Source organism: Bubalus bubalis, chromosome 1 (assembly GCF_019923935.1).
Source record: "Bubalus bubalis isolate 160015118507 breed Murrah chromosome 1, NDDB_SH_1, whole genome shotgun sequence".
In the NCBI taxonomy this organism is placed as follows: domain Eukaryota; kingdom Metazoa; phylum Chordata; class Mammalia; order Artiodactyla; family Bovidae; genus Bubalus; species Bubalus bubalis.
In genome coordinates, this window is record NC_059157.1 from 29021054 (window position 1) to 29044019 (window position 22966).

Sequence of the window (22966 nt, forward strand, 5' to 3'; positions counted from 1 at the left end):
GGAAATGGCAACCCACTCCAGTATTCCTGGAGAATCCCTGGAGAATTCTCCATTCCTGGAGAATCCCAGGGATGGAGGAGCCTGTTGGGCTGCTGTCTGTGGGATTGTACAGAGTTGGACACGACTGAAGTGACTTAGCAGCAGCAGCAGCAGCATACTTACCTTCAAGATTGAAGTGCAGGAATAAATTTTGTTGTTACAGCTGGCAGATGGTCATTAAGATCATTGGAGTCAATAAACTGAAAATTGTTCTTGACCTTAGTAATTCTAGAAATATTAGCAGTTTGATACTTCTATTGGAAAACCATTGCACTTACTCATATTCTGTGTAGATGGCGAATGCTGTATTAAAATGTGAGGTCTGAAACAAGCCTCAAGAAAAGATGTACACTTTTTGTTCATTTCCCTGAAATAATGTTTCTTATCTGCTTGGCTCGTAGGTGCCTGACAGTTAAGCGATGGGGAGGCACTTGGCCTCACTTCTGCTTCTGCTGCGCCTCCTCCAGCATTTCGGAGATGGTGATGGAAGCGGAACGCTGGAAGAGACGCCCCTGCAGTTCACACATTTCCAGTACAATGTCACAGTGCATGAAAACTCTGCAGCGAAAACCTACGTGGGGCATCCTGTAAAGATGGGTATTTACATGACAAATCCACTGTGGGAGTTAAGGTACAAAATCATCTCAGGAGACAACGAAAACCTATTCAAAGCCGAAGAGTACGTTCTTGGAGACTTTTGCTTTCTGAGAATAAGGACCAAAGGAGGAAATACAGCTATTCTCAACAGAGAAGTGAAAGACCACTACACATTGATTGTCAAAGCAGTGGAAAAAAATACTAACGCTGAAGCACGAACAAAGGTCAGAGTGCAAGTGCTGGATACAAATGACCTGAGACCCCTCTTCTCCCCCACCTCGTACAGCGTGTCTCTACCTGAAAACACAGCCATAAGGACCAGTATCGCGAGAGTCAGTGCCACGGATGCAGACATAGGCACCAATGGAGAATTTTACTACAGTTTCAAAGACCGAACAGACATGTTTGCCATCCACCCCACCAGTGGCACCATTGTTTTAACGGGCAGACTTGACTACACAGAGACCAGTGTCTACGAGATGGAAATTCTCGCCGTGGACCGCGGCATGAAGTTGTACGGTAGCAGCGGCATCAGCAGCATGGCCAAGCTCACAGTTCACGTAGAGCAGGCCAACGCGTGTGCCCCCGTGATAACAGCCGTGACCTCGTCACCATCCGAACTGGACAGGGACCCCACGTACGCCATCGTGACCATGGACGACTGCGATCAGGGTGCCAATGGGGAGGTCGCTTCTTTAAGCATCGTGGCGGGAGACCTCCTTCAGCAGTTCAGAACAGTGAGGTCCTCTCCAGGGAGCAGAGAATACAAGCTCAAAGCCGTTGGCGCCATCGACTGGGACAGTCATCCTTTCGGCTACAACCTGACGCTCCAGGCAAAAGACAAAGGAACTCCTCCCCAGTTCTCTTCTGTGAAAGTGATCCATGTGATTTCGCCACGGTTCAAAGCGGGGCCGGTCAGGTTCGAGAAGGAGGTTTACAGAGCAGAAATCAGCGAATTCGCTCCTCCCCACACACCTGTGGTCATGGTAAAAGCCACGCCTAGCTACCCTCATTTGAAGTATGTTTTTAAAAGCACACCTGGAAAAGCTAAATTCAGTCTGAATCACAACACTGGTCTCATTTCCATCTTAGAACCCCTGAAAAGACAGCAGGCATCCCATTTTGAACTCGAAGTCACAACCAGCGACCGAAAAGCCTCGACCAGAGTCTTGGTTAAAGTCTTGAGTGCCAACAGTCACCCTCCGGAATTTACCCAGACAGCCTACAAAGCATCTTTTGATGAGAACGTGCCCATTGGTACTACGGTCATGAGTGTGAGCGCTGTAGACCCTGATGAGGGTGAGAACGGGTACGTGACTTACAGCATTGCGAACTTAAATCATGTGCCGTTCATCATTAACCATTTCACAGGTGCTGTGAGTACTTCAGAAAACTTAGACTATGAGCTGATGCCACGGGTTTACACTCTGAGGATTCGAGCATCAGACTGGGGCTCGCCCTACCGCCGGGAGGTTGAGATCCTTGCCACCCTTACTCTCAATAACTTGAATGACAACACACCCCTGTTCGAGAAGATAAATTGTGAAGGAACGATTCCCAGGGATCTGGGCGTCGGGGAGCAGATAACTACCGTCTCTGCTATCGATGCAGATGAACTTCAGTTGGTGCGATACCAGATCGAGGCCGGAAATGAACTGGACTTGTTCAGCTTGAACCCCAACTCCGGGGTACTGTCATTAAAGCAGTCGCTGATGGATGGCTTAGGGGCCAAGGCGTCATTTCACAGCCTGAGAATCACGGCTACAGATGGAGAGAACTTGGCCACCCCGTTATACATCAACATGACCGTGGCTGCCCTTCGCAAGCCGGTCAGCCTGCAGTGTGAGGAGACGGGCGTGGCCAAAATGCTGGCGGAGAAACTCCTGCAGGCGAACAAGCTGCACAACCAGGGAGAGGTCGAGGACATCTTCTTTGATTCCCACTCTGTCAATGCTCACGCGCCCCAGTTCAGAAGTACTCTTCCAGCTGGGATCCAGGTCAAGGAAAACCAGCCTGTGGGTTCCAGCCTGCTTGTCATGAATGCTACTGATCTCGACACTGGCTTCAACGGGAAGCTGGTCTACGCCATTTCCGGAGGAAATGAAGATAGCTGCTTCATTATGGACATGGAAACGGGGATGCTCAAAATCCTGTCTCCCCTTGACCGTGAGACGACAGACAGGTACACCCTGAACATCACAGTGTCTGACCTGGGGCTGCCACAGAGGGTGGCGTGGCATCTGCTGGAGATCCGAGTCCTGGATGCCAACGATAATGCACCTGAATTTTTACAGGAGAGCTACTTTGTTGAAGTGAGCGAAGACAAAGAGATAAACAGTGAAATCATCCAGGTGGAGGCCACAGACAAAGACCTGGGGCCAAATGGACACGTGAGGTACTCTATTCTCACCGACACAGACAAGTTCTCAATCGACAGCGTGACTGGAGTGGTTAAAATCCTGAACCCCTTGGACCGTGAGGAGCAGCAGGTGCATTACTTAAAGGTTGAAGCCAGGGATCAAGCCAGGGAAGAACCCCAGCTGCTCTCCACCGTGATTCTCAAAGTATCCTTAGACGATGTGAATGACAACCCGCCCAAGTTTATTCCCCCTAATTACCGTGTGAAAGTTCGAGAGGACCTTCCAGAAGGGACCATAATCATGTGGTTAGAGGCCCACGACCCTGATTTGGGTCAGTCTAGTCAAGTGAGGTACAGTCTCCTGGACCATGGAGAAGGAAACTTTGATGTGGATAAGCTCAGTGGAGCCGTGAGGATCATACAGCAGTTGGACTTTGAGAAGAAGCAGGTATATAACCTCACAGTGAGGGCCAAAGACAAAGGGAAGCCCATTTCTCTGTCTTCCACTTGCTACGTTGAAGTGGAGGTCATCGACGTGAATGAGAACCTCCATCCGCCCGTGTTCCCTAGCTTCGTGGAAAAGGGTGCGGTGAAAGAAAACGCCCCTCTTGGTTCTTCAGTCATGAAGGTGTCCGCTCGTGACGAGGACATGGGAAGAGATGGGGAGATCCACTACTCCATTCGGGATGGTTCTGGTGTTGGTGTTTTCAGAATAGATGAAGAAACAGGTGAGTGTGTTCTCTTTACGCTGGCTTGCTCTTCCCTCTCATTTCTTTCTAAAGTAAACATCCCCCGTGTTGACTCCTTCACAGTTCCCCTTTGGCCCCTTAGGGCGCAGTGCACACTGATGCTTTTTTCCCGTTGCCTGTGTCTTTGTGTAGTATGGAACCAGAGGAACCTGAATTGAAACCATGACCCCTGATCCTGACCTCCAGGTTTGTTCTATATCTTATCAAAAGCTTCATTGTGATTTTTCTGTAACTCTCGAGAGGCCCTTCCGAAGTTTCTCCAGCTGGTGCAGATGCAGACATAGGCGACCACTCCGCTGCCTAGCGTGCTATTCAGACGTTGGTGCACACCCGCAAGTAAGGGAGCCTACAGAGAGAGGACCGCGTAGGTTCTCTAGGTTTCGTTTGAAGGGCAGATGGAGGCTCTAGAAGGTGGAGTTGGAGGGACCTGGCTTTGAATCGTGACTCACTTAGCTGTTAATTTGATGGTCTTGGACAAATTGATTATCCTCTTAAAATTGACTTCCTCCATCTATAAGATGGGGGCACCCCAATTTACTGAAAGATTTTTGTGGGGATAAAGTGAAATAACGTGTTATCATCTGTTGTTTAATGTCTTTTGGAAGTGGTAGCAATGCTCCATTATACATCCTTCCTCCTGGAATGAGGACCTAAAAACAGAACATCCAGGACAGCCATTTATGCTAGAGTATATATTTATTATTTTGCATTTTGTACATACCTCTAATTTAACTGCTTTTCATGGATTTTATAGTTATATGTCAGTCTCCCCTGCTGGCGTGTGAACCGTGTTATTACTTTGCTGGGGCAGCCATAACAAAGGTCTGCCACAGACACGGTGCTTAAACAACAGAAATTTATTTTTCACAGTTGTGGAGGCTGCAAGTCAAAGATCAAGGTGTTGGCAGAGTAGGTTTCTCCCGAGCCCTCTCTCCTTGGCTTGTAGTTGACCATTGTCCGCTGTGACATCACATGATCCTCTCCGTTAATGTCTGTGTCCTCATCTCTTTGTATGAGGGACCGCCCCCTCATTTTAACTTTGTTTTAACTCGTTTATCTCATTTGGGGCCCTGTCTCTAAGAACAGTCATGTTTTGAGGGACTGGGGATTTTGGACTTGGACACATGAATCTCGGGAGACACAGTTCATAACAAAACTACCTTTAAGGACAGGCTTTTAGCGCATATATTTTCTATCTTCAGCACCCACCAGATATTGCCTGATAGAAGCTGCTTATTACATGGTAAAAGATTGAATGAGTAAATTAAAGATTATTTTTGTTTTGAATGTCCTGCCTTCTGAAACTGCTAGGGGAAATAGAAGGAAACTGGGTAACCCCAGCAGTCATCAGCCACAGACGGAGTTTGGTTTGTTTATTAATCTCACTGCTATTTCCTTTACGAATATGTCCATTCTAAAAGGCATATTTTTTTCTTATTGTTTTAAATCTTCAAGTTTTTATTCAGTAATGCCACAAATAAGTTCTTCACTCAGTACCCACCCCAGTGTGCAGTTCCATGTCTAATAGGTGTACAGCAAGTGAAAAATTTAATTATTGTCCTAGAAGTAAGTGATTTCAGAGGGTACACAATTTTTAACATGTTTTTGTTTATTCAGAGGATTCTTTCTCTAGTGAATTACATACCTCTAGTGTGTGGTATAGATCTGCAGACTCATCATCTGCCACTCATCTAAAAGATCTGTAATGGTTTAATTCAAGAGAAAATAGCGTTGCCAGCAGCAGTTAGTAATCACCCACCTGAAGAGTGGAATGAATCTTTTCCCTTATCATACTCTCTGATATGAATTAGTTTTCAGGTACAATGGCAATATAGAAAAATACCCAGAATTTAGTAACTGAAGCTGAAAGTCCTTATGAATTTCATAAGGACAATTTTTCCTACTTATTTTTTTCTTTTCCAAGGTGGGCTTTGAACACCTTGAAAGAGAACTGTCATAGTTGAAAGACAGAAAATAGAAACAAAATCTTAATTTACATTTCCTTTATGTCTTAAATTATGTGAGCACTGCCTTTTGGGTTTTTTTCTTTCAAGTTCAGAAGAGTATTTCTATTGTTGCTTTTTAAAGACCTCTTTAGAAACTAGCATTTTTGGTCTATAAATTGAAGAGACTGGAATAGTCTTACTATTGGGGGTGGGCGGATAGGGGAGAGGGTGTGCAGCCAACCAGCTGAACAGGGCAGCGTTCTGAAATAATTTTAGTCATTTTCAAGCTGAATGGCAGTGCTAGACTTCCCAGGTGGTAATTTAGTGAGAGGCCGGGCATGGGTTGGGATTATGGGCATCGGGTTAGGAAGGTGTATGATCAACTGTTACGCATTGGTACGAAGATTGAGATTTAAAGGTGAGAGAAAAATTGGAAATTTCTAGGTCATCTCTTCTATAGTCCTTCCGTTATAGAGGAAAATACAGCAGATTTAGGTTTATATGCTTTTTGAAGTTGCATAAAGGTGATGTCATAGTTTTTATACATTGCTCTGGTATACGTTGCAAGATATTTTCTTTTTGTCAGTAGGATTATCAGCCCAAGTTTTTACAGAGATCCCCAGCAAGACATCTGGTATCATGGTGTCGAATTCCTTCATGAAAAGTCAATATGTTTGTGCAATAGAAATCCTAAATTAGATATGCCACTTTTTTGTTTGGGTTTTGCCTCACTGATTTTGAGGGCAGGTTGGGAGTGTGGGGAGGTGCCTGGCAGATGAGGAAAAGTAAGGGCAGTTCTGAAACACCAGTGGGTACCCCCTCGGACAAGGCAGGCAAACTCCAGCATGAGTTGGGGTTGGCCTGGCCCAGATGGAGTCATTATCATCTTTCTAGAAGGTCAGTATGGGCTTCCCTGGTGACTAAAGAATCTTCCTGCAATGCAGGAGACCCAGGTTCAGTCCCTGACTTGGGATGATCCCCTGGAGAAGGAAATGGCAACCCACTCCAGTATTCTTGCCTGGAGAATCCTATAGACCGAGGAGTCTGGCGGGCTTCAGTCCATGGGTTCCTGAAGAATCAGACAAAGAGAACTTAAGTCTCTGCTGCTTGCCCACTTCTGCTGCGCTCTCACCTTCTCCTCTAGTGATGCCTTTCATACAGGGCTGATGGCTGTGGGCCTGTTCAGAGCTGCTGTGACTGTGAAGACCACGAACCTGCCCACCTCACTGTCTCTTTGCTTCTTGCCTTTGACTTAACTTTAAACTAGATCATTGGCTGAATATAATAAAACCGAGTTTTTGTGGTGTTTTACCTATTTCAGCATTGTTACATAGGGATATCATTTGTATGCTTCTCATAGAACAGAGGACATATTCAGCTGTCTGAATTTAGTTCTTACTATTTTTAAGATCCTCCATTTTCCCTTAAAAAACAAAAAACAAAAAAACGCTGCTTAAACTTGAAATATCCCGACAAGTTTTTTTTTTTTTTTGGAAATGGAAATTCTATGGGCTAACGAAAATATGTATTTGAGTGAACAGCCCTGTCAGCTCTGGGTGTTATGCATATTTTGCTAATTGGCTTTGCAGGGAGGTAACACATACTTGCAGTGTAGGGGTGACAGTCATTTGACTCATCAGTTAATCTCTCACTGTGTCATATGCTTTTTCCTGGAGAGGCTTCTGGGTGTTAGTGAACCATTCTGACAAATCCAAGCCCACATGATTGAGGTTTGGAAGGGTTGAGTGTTGGGTGAAACATTATTTGGAAAGTCTGCCGTTAGAGATCAATCTCCAGTACTCTATAAAGAGTCTTCCCTTTTTGTCTCCTTAAAATCTGCAGTGAGGATTGTAAAGCAGGTTTAACAGAAATGTTACAGGAGTAGGTATCTTGGAAATGTGTAATTTCACATTTTGGTTTTTATTTGCCCGACTTTATACTTCTTAGCATTCACCCCATTCTCACTTCCAGGACGTTGCTCGTTGCTTTGTCGGAATCTTCCGAGTTGAGCAGAGTAGAATCTTAGGGCTTCCTCCTGGAGATTTGTGGAATTAATTCAGCTTAGTATTCTGGCTGGTGAGGACCAAACCAACTTAATTATTACTTGAGCACCAATAAAACGTTGCAGGTCTTTGCTCATTTTTAAAATAGGGTATAATTTTTAAAACTAGCGAAAGGCTTGGCCAAAAGGTTTACTTTTAAAATTGTTAATGGGACCTCATATTGAAGCAGGGTTTACTTGAGCCCTGCTCCACCCGTGTCTGTATTGTAATGAACACCTTCTGTGTGTGTTTTCCCTACTGTCTGGAGCGCCTCAGTTGGGCTGTTACTGTAATGCAACCCTGTAAGAGTGTTTTCCCTTTCTGACTCGACGTATTTGGGGAGACCGTGTTTTTCACTAAGATAAAAGCAAATTTTTGAACTTCTTAGGGCTGTATTACTCTTAGAACACCAATTGTGGTTTCAGGATTGAAATTTACATTCCAGTGAAAAGACATGGAATGAATTAACATGGAAGTAACAGCTGTTGCAACGGGATAAATCATCGTTCATGAATGACGGGAGGGAGAGCAAGGACTACGTCTTTCTTGAGAGAACCCAGCTAAGGACTATGTCTTTCTTGAGAGAACCCAACTACAGTGTCATTCCCGGGGAGTGTTACTGCACCATTCCTAGGTCTGGAGACTGGCTTAGGGGACGAAGGAGCAACGAGTTAGCCTGGTGGAAACAGAAGGGAATTCCAGTCCAGTCTCACCTTATTGTTGTTTGTCAGTGAGGAGGGAGAATGCCTCTGGGGCTTCAGTCTGGTTTGGCAGAGCTCTTGAGTGTTTTCATTATGATTTTAATTATTCGCTCAAGTTTAAAAAAGACCTTTTCCCAACTTAAAAGTAGGATATTCTACATACAGCCAGGGACCCATGATTTTTCCTATGGCACTTCTCTCGGGACGGATAGTAGCCTGTAGAGGAGAAGGAAGGCTATTAATGGGCTCAAGCTGGAGGACTGAAAAGCCTGTAAGAGTGGCTGAGGGCTGGGCGGTTCCTAGAAGTGTGATCTTCTGGGGTGGGACCAGTTACCCTGCTTGAAGCTGGGTCTAGAATTCCTGGCAGCGGGAACTAAAATAGGGACTGGTGGGAGGCCGCAAGGGAGTGAAGAAATGTGCTGGTGAAAGGGCTTTTGTGTCGCCTCGCCTCCCTTGAGTGGCCGCAGCTGCTTTCTGTCCTGTTCTTGAAAGTTGAGGAGAAAGGAAACTGGTTTCATGGCCCCAGTGAGACCGAAAAAGGGGCTTTGGCAGAAAGCACGTTATGATCATGTATGTGCCATTGCTCTGGTCGGGAGTAAAGAATCTGTGACTCTGAGTCAGAGGATGGAGGGCATGGTAGTCCTTTCTGCTGGGGCGGGGATCCTCCGGGGAGCCAGGAGGGTTTTAAGGTGAAAACAGGATCTCATTAGAAATCCATAGGGAACTCTGTTTTGGTTTGTGGGGTTTTTTTTTTCCACTTAAAAAAAAATTAAATTTATTTATTTTTAATTGGAGGATAATTGCTTTACAGTGTTGTGTTGGTTTCTGCCGTACATCAGCCTGAATCGGCCATAGGCACACATGTGTCCCGTCCCTCTTGAACATCCCTCCCACCTCCGTCCCCATCCTACCCCTCTAGGTTGTTACGGAGCCCCGGGTTGACTTCCCTGAGTCATACAGTAAATTCCCATTGGCTTTATATTTTACATACGGTGATGTGTGTTTCCATGCTAGGAAACAGGTCTCAACTTTCCTTTGCTGCCGCCGCCAAGTCGCTTCAGTCACATACGACTCTGTGCGACCCCATAGACGGCAGCCCACCAGGCTCCCCCGTCCCTGGGATTCTCCAGGCAAGAACACTGGAGTGGATTGCCATTTCCTTCTCCAATGCATGAAAGTGAAAACTTTCCTTTAGTTATTTGTATATTTAACAAGTTGATGCTTTAGGTGCCGAGGGACGGTGGTTGGAGGAGGGGGCGGGATATAGCACCCTTGCCCTGTGGCTCTGCGTGGTCTCGTGTTGTTGAGCAGCACGTGGTGAAGGTGTGCAGTGCACTGATTCCGTCCTGCGTGGCGTGTGAGGGTCAGAACCTGGAGGGGACGGGCTGGAACCACCTGTAGGGTGCTCTCCGGCCTCAAGCCTTTGGTGATAATGACAGTAGTGACGTGGACGTTGTGGTAATAATGAGCCACGGATACTGAGTGCCACGGCCAGTGCTGTTCTAAGCCCTCTGTGTCTGTTAATGTGTTTAATCCTCACAACTAAGACTCACAACTGCAACTCACAGTTGACTCACAACTGTGACTTCCCTGGTGGCTCGGCCACTAAAAGCGTCTGCCTACAATGCAGGAGACCCAGGTTCCATCCCTGTGTTGGGAAGATCCCCTGGAGGAGGAAATGGCAACCCACTCCAGTATTCTTGCCTGGAGAATCCCATGGACAGAGGAGCCTGATAGGCTGCAGTCCATGGGGTCACAAAGAGTCAGACAGGAGTTCACTTTCACTTTCACAACTACCAGATAGTTACTCTTATCCCTATGTTACCTATGAGGAAACGTTCAGAAGTTAAACAACTTGCCTAAAACCACTTGGGACTTCCCGGGTGACTCATTAGTAAAGCGTCTGCCTGTGATACAGGAGACACAGGTTCAATCCCTGGGTCAGGAAGATACCCTGGAGAAGGAAATGGCAATCCACTCCAGTATTCTTGCCTGGAGAATTCCATGGACGGAGGAGCCTAGTGATCTACAGTCCATGGGGTCGCAGAGTTGGATGCCACTGAATAGGCAAAACCACTTGAGTGCTAAGTGGCAGAACTAGGGAGTGTGTGCGCGGGAACCCTGCACTAAACTGCCGTCACTCAAGAGTGGTCTTGCCACGCTGTTTGTGGTCAGTCGTGTCCAACTCTTTGCAACCCCCATGGACTGTAGCCCACCAGCCTCCCCTGTCCATGGCATTCTCCGGAGGGAGCCCATATAAAAACCACCAGTTGAGTAGGAGTCTGGGCTGAATGGGGGTGGGCTGGGCTGTTCACTTCAGTCCTAAATTTGAGGCTTGCTCTTGAAAGGAATATTGACTCAGAGATTCTCCTTCCTTCATTTTTATTCTCAGAATGATGTGTGGCTCTTTGGCACATTTAGTAGAGCAGAGTTTTAGCGTTACGAAGTGGTGGCATTTAAACGCTTTAGATTATTGCTCTGAAGTGTTTAGTATCAGGTGCCGCATATAGACGGTAGTGAGCTCTGCCGTCTAGTGGCGGTGGACAGGTATCTCACCTGTGTTTGCAGTTATGACACTATGACCTTCCCATGAATAAAAATGCCGTCTGCCTGCCTGCCTGAACTCTACTGGACGTTAATCGAAGGCTCCTGTCCTGGAAACATGGTTTTAGCTGGCTGTTAGGGTCCTGGCTAACCTTTAAAACCAGTTTAACCCACACAGAGGCTGGAGCTGGCTTAGCCCACGCTTCCTCTTTGGATGGATTTCCTTGTGTCCTTGTTGTCTCGCCTTGTCCTCCTCGGTGCCCTGGCCTCAGCTGCTGTCCTCGCCACTGTGACATGTGTGGCTCGACGCCCTACTGAGCCTGTTCTCCCCCGCAGCCCTCCTGGCAGGGAACCCCCTTTATGTTCTGAACGTGTTGAAGACCTGAGTGTTCATACTTTGAGTGGCCTGTGTGTGTAAAGATTTAATACCCCATTCACATCCAGGCTGTTCTTTCCATGTTGCCTGCCTTGCCCCATTCTGAAAATTGAGTAGATCTTGAAACTTGAGTTGTTTGCTCATGTTGGATTTTTTTTTTTTTCTTAACCATTTCGTTGCTGTTGTTTTGACTTTGTGGATTATTTGCATTCACAAGCCTGGGCTTGTCAAGTTGTTAATTATCTATTAGTTTGTATTTTGTGTGCTGCTTTGCTTCGCAGCTGCCTTCATAGCATTTAGTTTTTAAAAAACCCAAGTTTTGGTGTACATAGTGTATTGGTGTACATAGTGCGTGCTCACCGTACAGGACACAATGCCACGAAGCACAGCCTTTCATGTCTTTGTTACTGAGAATAAATAGGCTTGGAAAGATTGTTATTCAAGGGCACATGCGGAACTTGTTGAGTTGGCAGTTATCCAGTTTAACAGCAGTGATAAAAGTGGAGGAAACTATTCACATATATACTTCAAGGGCCAGTCTTATCAATTAACTTGCCTTGGGAATTGAAGTATGCCCCCTCAGAATGTCTGCTATCGTATTTAACCTGTTTCATTGCTAGGCCTCCGTGTAGCTGAGTAAACGGATCCATTGAAAGAGATTCTTTAGAGGTGTCTTATTTATTTTATACTGGAGAAAGTCTACCAAATGTGGTCTTTTTAATTTTAGCCTAGTTGATTTTTGCTTTTCTTTCTTTTTTGATAAAGTTACCCAGCTATTTCTGTGATGTAAGACTTCTTTCTACTTTGAGCCAGTTTAGCCATATTGTACTCTTATTTCCTTCATCTTTATCACCATTGACATGTAATTGTAGTTAATATTCATTGAGTGCTTTACCTGGTAGCCCAGATGGTAAAGAATCTGCCTGCAATGCAGGAGACCTGGGTTTGATCCCTGGGTCGGAAAGATCCCCCGGAGAGGGGCATGGCAACCCACTCCAGTATTCTCGCCTGGAGAATCTCATGGACAGAGGAGCCTGGTGGGCTCCAGGCCATGCATTCGCAAAGAGTCCAACATGACTGAGCTTAGAACTAACTTAACCCCACTGTGTACTAGCCCTATTTTAAGCTCTTTATTTTATTGTCTCATTCAGTTCAGTCATTCAGTCATGTCCGACTCTTTGCGACTCCATGGACTGCAGCATGCTAAGCCTCCCTGTCCATCACCAGCTCCCAGAGTCCACCCAAACTCATGTCCATTGAGTTGGTGATGCCATCCAACTGTCTCATCCTCTGTCGTCCCCTTCTCCTCCTGCCCTCAATCTTTCCCAGCATCAGGGTCTTTACAAATGAGTCAGCTCTTCACATCAGGTGGCCAAAGTTTTGGAGTTTCAGCTTCAACATCAGTCCTTCCAGTGAACACTCAGGACTGATCTCCTTTCAGATGGACTGGTTGGATCTCCTTGCAGTCCAAGGGACTCTCAAGAGTTTTCTCCAGCACCACAGTTCAGAAGCATCAATTCTTCAGCACTCAGCTTTCTTTATACTCCAGCTCTCACATCCATACATGACTACTGGAAAAACCATAGCCTTGACTAGACGGACCTTTGTTGGCAAAGTATAATGTCTCTGCTTTTTAATATGCTGTCTAGGTTGGTCATAACGTTCCTTCTGAGGAGTAAGCATCTTTTAATTTCATGGCTGCAGTCACCATCTGCAGTGATTTTGGAGCCCCCCAAAATAAAGTCAGCCACTGTTTCCACTGTTTCCCCATCTATCTGCCATGAAGTGATGGGGCTGGATACCATGATCTTACTTTTCTGAATGTTGAGCTTTAAGCCAACTTCTTCAGTCTCGTCTTTCACTTTCATCAAGGGACTCTAGTTCTTCTTCACTTTCTGCCATAAGGGTGGTGTCATCTGCATATCTGAGGTTATTGATATTTCTCCCAACAATCTTGATTCCAGCTTGTGCTTCATCCAGCCCAGCATTTCTCATGATGTACTCTGCATAGAAGTTAAATAAGTGGGGTGACAATATACAGCTTTGATGTACTCCTTATTGTCTCATTAGATCATCATCATAATTCATGAGTAGAAATAGATGGGAATGTACTCTGTTCATCGAATTTTGAAGTATTTATATGCACGTATTTTTTTTAAACTAAGTAGTGTCATAGAAATTGATGTGGTTTAAGGTGTGACACAGGGCTTCCCAGGTGACTCTGTGGTAAAGAATCCACCTGCCAGTGCAGGATTGGGGCCGATCCCTGGGTCAGGAAGATCCCCTGGAGAAGGAAGTGGCAACTCACTCCAGTACTCTTGCCTGGGAAATCCCGTGAACAGAGAGGAGCCTGGCAGGCTATATAGTCCGTGGGTTTAAAGAGTCGGATGTGACTTACCGACTAAACAATCACAAAGGTGTGATACATTGAGGGTATTCTGGGTAATACAGAGATGGTTCTTGACCAGGGGCTTCCATCTCTCGAGGAATTCCTCCTGAAAACCTTTCGAGTCCCTATTACACGAAGTCCAGGCTCTCCAGCGTAGCCAGTGATGCCCTAGTGAACTCGCCTCTCTCCTCCTGTGTCCTTTGCCCATGCTCCCTCATCACTACCGTTCATCTTGTGCTGCAGCCACATGGGGCCCCTCCCTTCCCCGTGCCCGCTCACCTCTCTGCGCCCCGCGGCTTCCTGTCTCCCTGCCTTCTGCTAATACGCTGACTGATCTCCTGATCGGCTCTTATTTTCCGACTCTGCTTAATAAATCTTTCTTGACAAGCTTTCTCCATACAGAGCTGATTCTTTTCTTGCATGTGGCTTTTTTTTTTTTTCACATTATTGTGAGTTTCACTCTAGTGTAATTGTTTATTTACAGTCCTTTTCTTCTCAGTTGTCATCTCCTTGTGAGGGTGGATGCTAAACCTTTTATACTGGGTTCATGTCATAGGCACTCAGGAAATATTTCTTAGGTTGACCTAATAAGCCACTGTTGCCTCTCCTGAGAAGCGTTTCCTGAGACTGGGTCATTAGTCTGATTGCCTTTATTCCCCTTTCTGTACATGTCTGACTCAGGGTTTTTTTGTTTTTTGCTCTTTTTTGTGTGTGTGTCCCAGAACTCAAGGACAGAGCACGGTACTCATTTTTCTGCTGCTTTTAATCACAGAGGCTGACGCAGCGTGCATAGCCTTTGTTCTGCAAACAGACTGATTGTACCAGATAATAATGGTGTTCGTGAAAGTGGTGTAAGACATTTCTTCTCCTACCCTCCTGGATACGTGAGCCCAGATCTTCAAAACAGGCTTGTTTTCAGAACCACAAAAACTTTTCAGAACCTGTTGAAAGCTGTGTATTCTCTATTCAGAGATTCAGCAGTTTTCTTACCGAACCAGGGACTCATGAATGGCTAACTGTATTCAAGACCCTTAGTGTCCTTGGACCCTGGGTCTAAGTCCCTCTGTCCTAGAGGTTCCAGGGCGGCCAGTCCTCAAAAGTTCTCATGAGGGAGGACCAGAGATGGGAGGAGCAGTGATCACAGTGTTGGCAGTGGAGAATCCAGCATTTGTATAATGCTCCGCAGCCCGCAAGTGTCTTACATACAGTATATGGCACTTAGTCTAATAAGTGCTTCTGCGGTGGGTTTTATTTCTACTTTATAAATGAAGGAGGTAAACCTTTACAATGGACAAATAGAAATCACTTCTTTGTATGTTTGTGCATGTACATAAAATGATTCAAGAGAATCTTATCCAAGTCTGTTTCCAAGTGAAGTAATAACCTGTAGTTTGTTGCAAACCTGTTATCTTCAGATATTCCTGTTTCCGCATTAAGGTTGATTAGACAAACGATTGTAGTAAAATGATAGGCAATATGTCCATCTTTAAATAAGCAACTCTCTGGACCAGAATTTTATATTTAGTATTGGCAGCTTATTCTTGCCTGGAAAATTCCATGGACAGAGGAACCTGGCAGGCTGCAGCCGATGGGGTCTCAAAGAGTTGGACACGACTTAGCACACACACACATGCAGATGTGTGCGCACACACACGGATATACACAACAGCCAGCTTACCGTGGAAATCCTGCATAGCCCAAATTACTAGTATGCCTTTATTTATCAAAGTAAAACAGGGTGAGAAAATGTGGACTTCTAATAATTGAACTTAACTCTCTTGACAGACTGGATTTTTATTTAAATGGCCTTAAAAATCAGAGCATTGGGGATTTAATAAACTATTTTAGTTTTGTAAGTAGTCTTTTATTTAAAAAAAAATTTGGTGAATAATGCCTGTTTTTAAGGCGACTGCTTGTTGTAAAAGGAGCATTGAATAATTTTACAGTGAAAGATGAAATAAATGTTTGTGTGGGAACGTTTTCTGATCGATGTATGGGGATTCTCCAGACAAGAATACTGGAGTGGGTTGCCATGCCTCCAGTGAATCTTCCCAACCCAGGGATCAAACTCAGGTCTCCCACATAGCAGGCAGATTCTTTACTGTCTGAGCCACCAGGGAAGCCCTGTGATTTACAGATAATGAGATTCCTATCACTTCCAGTAAATATGTTTTGTCAGTTTTTGTTAACAGTGATTTTGGAATCATTCATGAAGTAATATGTTTTTTTAATCACAAATTGAAAGCATTTTGTTAGTTGAAAACAGCTTTGGAAAACTTTTAATTTGAATTAACTTTTAAAGTATTTTAAAGCAGTTCAACCATAAATTCTTAGTTAAAAGATTCTCTGAGATCCATTTCCTTTTAGCTTTTTTTTTTTTAATCTTGGTCGCACCTTGCAAGACTAGTTCCTTGACCAGGGCAGTGAAAGCACCGAATCCTAAGCACTAGACCACCAGGGAACTCCTTGCTTTTGGCTTTTCATTAACAGTTTTACTTGCCTGTTTAGACTTAAAACTACGTGACTTCAAGCTATCTCAGACATCTTCATTTATCTTGTCACAGTGCTTGGCACACAGTTACTCATCAGTAAATGCTTGTTTGGTGATGGTCATCTTTTGATAAGGCCGGTAAATGTTTGTTCCATGATGTTCTTCTTCTTTGATCTGTTCCTCAGCTGAAGGTGTTTACATTTTTAAATGAAAAAAAAAGATGAGTTTGCCATGTAAAAAACAAGTTAGTTCACTGTTTGAGACATGTGAATGGAAATCCATTGCTTTTAAAGGATAGAACTAAAACAGTTTAAGGACTCTTTCCTAAGAGAGTGATGACTTCATGGAGAAGATGAAAACTGATTAGAAAAGAATGAACATGAATAGTATCCATGTTTGGTTTTAATTAGCTCAATGTTGTTGGTTTTAGAAAGAAAAGCAAACGCATCTACAGAATATAAGGTTTAAAGCCCCTGAGTTTTCAAATAATGTGTTTTACATAAACTGTATATTAGAACTATTCTAGCGTATTTTTAGGAGAAGGCAGTGGCACCCCACTCCAGTACTCTTGCCTGGAAAATCCCATGGACGGAAGAGCCTGGTGGGCTGCAGTCCATGGGGTCGCTAAGAGTCGGACACAACTGAGTGACTTTACTTTCACTTTTCATGCACTGGAGAAGGAAATGGCAACCCACTCCAGTGCTCTTGCCTGGAGAATCCCAGGGACGGGGGAGCCTGGTGGGCTGCAGTCTATGGGGTTGCACAGAGACAGACACGACTGAAGCGACTTAGCAGCAGCAGCAGCAGCGGCATATTTTTAAGAAAACCTACTTTTGTCATTTCACTTACCACAATAGTAGCTAATGAGGGCAGGGACTTTGTGTTGTTCTTGCTGTTATTACTGGTGCCTAGAAGTGTGCCTGGCATGTAGTAGGTACACAGCAACACTTGGCATATGAGAACAATTTGAACTTGAAATAGATTATTACCAAATAATAAAAGGAGACACATATGCTAAGTAACTGTGATTGGGAAGGACCTTTTAAATTTGTTCTACCCGGAATATTGAGAGAAAATTCTAATTGGGATAGAAAGGTGTCATATGTGCTATAGTTAAAACTGATCTTCCACTTAGAATACTGCTTTTTCCATACCTCTGAAATAATTTAAAGCAAAAGAATTAGGTTTACAGCCACAGCAAAATTTCAGTAGTGGTGCCAATTCCTTTTGTTATAGTTTGCCTTCTCCAGAAGCAACTTCATTTGTCAGATTGAGTTACCAACACCTAGAATTAGAAATCCTTGCTTTTGTGGCTTCCTAGGTGAGGACGCCTGCTTTAGGGATTGTTGTTTTCTTGGGCTGTAGCATAGCCTGTGTAATTCTCTGGGTTGAAAAATAGTTCTTGTTTTAAGTACTGAGATGAATATCCATTTCTATTGTCTGTTATTTGGCAAAAATTTGAACACTTGAAAGACTTTTAGATTGATAGAGCCTTTTTTTATTTGCGAGTATCATTATTGATGAATTTCCTAAAGCTTGAAAGAAGTAATTACTTCTAGAGTGTTTTTGAAACTGTCAGCTTTCTGCAGTAGATTGAGCACATATACACTGGCCTCTTAAAAAGCCATTTGTTGCCGGTTGTAAATCTTTTGGTTATTTCTGTTAAAGGGATGCTGTTTACTTATGGCAAAACCTTTTTTTAAAGCATAGTAAAATTAAGGAGAAATTCAATGCCCTGACTCTAAAGAGAGTAATATATGCAAAAACCAAAAAATATTCTCATTTAAGTGACTGCATCTAGGTGAAAAAAGTTTGTTAACTAACATTTGCTCTTTGTCTGCTTTTCTTGCTTATTTAGGCATCTGATTCCACACCTTTCATCTCTATGAATAGATGGTTAGCAGTGTCCAATTCAGTTAAGATTTCCCCCCTCCTCCCCCTAACATATAAGTAACTCCTTAGGATGATTCAAGGAAGAGCAGAAAACCTTTATGGAAGTTCTTCTCTGTTTTTGGGTAGAGATCTTTTCAGAGGAGGCACATTTGGTGCTTGAGAACAGTTGAGAGTTACAAGAAAAGGAGAGATGATGTCTGGGTTAAGTTTAATGAGGGAGATTAGAAGATTTAGTGGAGTAAATGCAGACAAATTCAAAGCTGAATTGAAACTTTCATCATCATTGGGCTGATTTGAAATACTGCAAGGGAAATCACGGAGAACTATGCACCTTTTATTGGCAAGTAAACCACCTTAAACCTAGTGGCTTCATACCACCAGTTTATTTAGGTTACCTTTTGGTAGGTTGGCAGCTGGGGCTGGATTCAGCTGGTTGTTTCCTTTGCTAGTTTCAGCTGAGCTCTCATGAGTTGAGTCATTTGCTGTCAGCATGATGGCTCAGCTTCTGGGAGATGGTTAAATGGTGGTTGGGGGCCAGGGCTATAGGCCCTATGTCTGTCATCGCCCAGTAGACTAGCTTGAATTTGTTCTCATAATAGTCTCAGGGTTCTAAGAGCTTGAGAACGGAAGCAGCAAGACTTCTTGAGGCCTGTGCTCAGAACTCATCTGTTGCCACTTCTCCTACATTCTCTTGACTGAGCAAGGTGACTCAATGGATAGGAAAATAGACTCCACCTCTCGATGGGAGGAGTTGCAAAGTATTGTTCATTTCTCAGCCCATTACAGTCACCGTACCTGACTTTTTTCCCTTTAAGGAAACTCCTTTTGCATATTAAATGTAATAAGAATTTAAAGGCATTTGAAAATTGTGAAAATATCTATCTATAGTGCCTTGAAAATGTGCTTCCTTACATATTCATGTATACATAAGGTTTTTAATGCTGTTAAAATATTTCATAGTTTTAAAATGCTTCAAGCTGTTTAAAAGAACATTTTCATGAAAGCTAGAACTTGAGCAAAGATAGCAAGAGTCTAAAGACATCAAACCCATAGTCTTTATTCCCAATTGTTATCACAGAGATTTCTGAAGTTGCTTGCCCCCAGGGGAATTTGAGGATCCCAGTTCCTGAACAGCATTTTAATGCCAAAGGCAGAGAGACTGAGTGTCTGGTAACGGCAGCCAGGCGTCTTCACAATAGCTTTTGGCTTCTGGATGTTCTTTTGTATGCCACTTGTCTTGTTGATTAATTTGTCACAAGTTATTTCATCCATTTATTACTTTTTCTTAGAGGAAGACTTGGGGAAATGGGAAATGGAGGGACGATCTGGGGAATATCGAAAGAGGGAGGGATATAGGAGGGTTGCTTTGCTGTCTCTTGGCTTCATGAATCTTCCTTATACCTCTGTATAACTTAAGTGGAAATGTATTAAAAATAATTTAAAGATGTATTTTAATGCCACTTAGTATTATATTAAAGTTAACTTTTATTAGAGTTATGGGACAAATGCAACAGAATAAATTGGAAAATCCCCCCATGACATTTTAAATCTCAGGACTTGAAACCAACTTTTAAATGTACCGACTGGCAACAAACTCATAAATGTACTGACTGACTAAGCATTGTGATGTTTCTGTCTGGAAATTTGGGAGATTAATGGCTTTGATCACATTGACTTATCCATGGAAAAGGAAATTTGTGGCTATCTTTTTATTTTTTTAAGAAGATATAATTAAACCCTGGTTAGTTTTATTTTCTGCAAAGAGATTAGAAAAACAAGGAAAAATAATCCTCCTTAGAGAAGAAAAGTGTAAATGACCTCAGTAAAGCACAAATATTTGTTCATTGTTTATCTCTGTACAGTCATAATTAAACATCAAAATGAATGGTCTTGTTTCTAATAAAATTCTCTCATAGGAAATTAAGGTTCTATAACAAGTTTAATTTAGGTTTCATTAGAAACCTGATCTAGAGATGCTAACCTAAATTTTGATATTTTAATAGTGAATCTGAAAACAGAGTATATGGAAGATCATTTTATATAAGATAATTTGCTGCTGCTGTTGTTTCATTGCTGAGTCATGTCCAACTCTTTTGCGACCCCATCAACTGTAGCCCACAGGTTCCTCTGTCCATGGGATTTTCCAAGCAAGAATACTGGAATGGGTTGCTATTACCTTCTCCAGGGGATCTTCCTAACCCAGGGATCGAACCCATCTCTCCTGCATTGCAGGTGAATTCTTTACCAGTGAGCCACCTGGGAAGCCTCATCTAAGAGACTAGCACTCTTAAATTCTGTATTTTGGGATTAGAGATGAACCTTCATTATAGTATTAATGACACCTAATCAGTACAGTCTGTGTAACTAAGACAGTCTGTGTAACAACAAACAAATTCATGTCCCAGAGTAGACAATACAACTGTTTATTGGAAATACCCTATTGTTTAAGCATTTTATTCCAATGCAAGTGCCTGTATGAAAAAAATGAGCCTGTTTTCACAGCTTATATTTGCGCAATTATATAAATTCTGCCAATGTTTGCTTTTATTTTTCAAATATTTAATGAAAAATTAGTTTACCAGTTGAGGCAATATTACTCAATAGGGCTGTCCATGTATATAAGTTGGTGCTAGTGGTAAAGAAACTGCCTGCAAAGGCAGAGGACATTAGAGACCAAGGGTTCCATCCCTGGGTCAAGAAAATCCCCCAGAGAAGAGAATGGCTACCCACTACAGTATTTTTGCCTGGGAAATCCCATGGAGAGAGGAGCCTGGCGGGCTACAGTCCGTGGGGTCCCAAAAGAATTGGGCATGACCAAGCTCCTGAGCACATGGATGCCACACACACACACCCGAGATTAATTTTACTAATGTACTTTATTTAATCTAACATATATTTCAGCATGTAATCAACATAAGTGTTGAGACCTTGCATTTTATTCACCTGAAGCCTTGAATTGATGTGTATTTGCATTTACATCACATCCCCATGCACACTAGCCCCACTTCCAGTGTCTAGTACCACAGTGCAGACCGAGAGATTTGTGTTCAGTTACTTTAAAGAATACTTGCCGCTCCAGAGCAAGGCCCAGTCACCCAGTGAGGTGATGGCCGCATGTCTGTTCCTTCGTAGTTGGCTGGTGCACCTTGTGGGGAAGGGTGGATGGGAAGAGTTGAGTATTTCTGTGTGATGAGTTGAATGTCTGGGATGGTATTTAGTTAGGATGTTAAAAACCCATTTTGCTGGTGTTGCAGAAAATTTCTTTGTCAAAGATGCTGATGGCCTAGATCCTGGCATATAAAAATATTACAGTGGAGCAATTCTTGTGATGTTAAGTTAGTGTCAGAGTAGATGGAAGCTCATTTTGCAATCATTTAATTTGGCTTCTCTCTTGCTTTGTGTTAATGGACATTGGAACACGACCTAGCGCTTCATTTCAAATTAGAACTTTGCTTTCAATTAAAAACTGCCTAGTGATAGCTTTTGTAAAATTCTCAGTCAATTAAGTGTCCTTTTTTTCCAGGATAAACATCTCTTATTAAGCCAGTTCCATTGTATTGTCTTTGTGGTGCATATTTGGAATTGGTAACATAATTCTAGTCCGATTTGACCTGTGGGTCAAATCTTCTTCATGGGAACATATATGATGTCTTAAGACAGTATTTTATAGAATGATTTTCCAAAGGATGTAATTAGGCCAGGTCTGCCATTTCCAAGTGAAGCGAACCTGTAGTACTTAACAAAAAAGTTCCTATGGACTTGCGAAATTGCTAACCTTTGTAACTTGTTCAGTCATTCAGTTGTGTCCAACTCTTTGCGACCCCATGGACTGCAGCACGTCAGGCTTCCTTGTCCTTCACCATCTCCCAGAGCTTGCTCAAACTCATGTCCATCGAGTTGGTGATGCCATCCAACCATCTCATCCTCTGTCGCCCCCTTGTCCTCCTGTCTTCTGTCTTTCCCAGCATCAGGGTCTTTTCTAGTGAGTCAGTTCTTCACATCAGGCGGCCAAAGTATTGGAGCTTCAGCACCAGTCCTTCCAATGAATATTCAGGGTTGATTTCCTTCAGGATTGACTGGTTTGATCTTCCTGCAGTCCAAGGGACTCTCAAGAGTCTTCTCCAGTTACCACAGTTCAAAGGCATCAATTCTTTGGTGCTCAGCCTTCTTTGTGGTCCAGATCTCACATCCATACATGACTACTGAAAAAACCATTGCTTTGACTATATGGACGTTTATCAGTAAAGTGATGTCTCTGCTTTTTAATACTGTCTAGGTTTGTCATAGCTTTTCTTCCAAGGATAAACATCTCTTATTAAACTAGTCCTATTCATATTGTCTTTTGGGTGCATATTTGGGGTGGTAACATAATTCTAGTCTGATTTGACCTGTGGTGCCTAAATCTTCCTCATGTGAATGTGTATAATGTCTTAAGACAGTATTTTACAGAGTGATTTTCGAAAAGATGTGATTAGACCAGGTCTGCCATTTCCAAGTGAAGTGAAACCTATGGTACTTAAGAAAAAAGTTCCTATGGGCTTGTGAAATTGCTACCTTTTGTAGCTTAAAACCTGTACTTTTCATAATTCTCTCTGAGATGAAGGGCAATGATGATAAGCAGCCCTTCTGTAAACTTGCTCTTGTGTTACTTCAGTTTTAAATTCATCTCAGAGTTTAAAAGTTCACAGTTTCAGCTTTGGGGATTTTCTGTGTAAATTTTGGGATGTGCACCCTGGGACTTTTTTTTTTTTTTCCTGTCATATCCTAGTAATGACCCTCTTTAGGGCATCTGAATGGACAGACCATTAAAACTTGCTGTGCTGTATGGACCTCAACTGCT

The 22966-nt window shown here is 43.2% G+C and overlaps 1 protein-coding gene across 6 annotated transcripts in view; it reads left to right on the forward strand.

The window, feature by feature from the left end:
- FAT1 (FAT atypical cadherin 1) overlaps window positions 1–22966 on the forward strand; it is a 123479-nt gene that overhangs the window by 15415 nt on the left and 85098 nt on the right. For all 6 annotated transcript variants that reach the window (XM_006076178.4, XM_006076179.4, XM_044938271.2 and 3 more), the window contains exon 2: window positions 441–3723. In XM_006076178.4, the coding sequence (XP_006076240.4) occupies window positions 459–3723 (3265 nt within the window). In that variant the 5' untranslated portion in view covers window positions 441–458. The remainder of the gene's footprint in view (window positions 1–440; window positions 3724–22966) is intronic.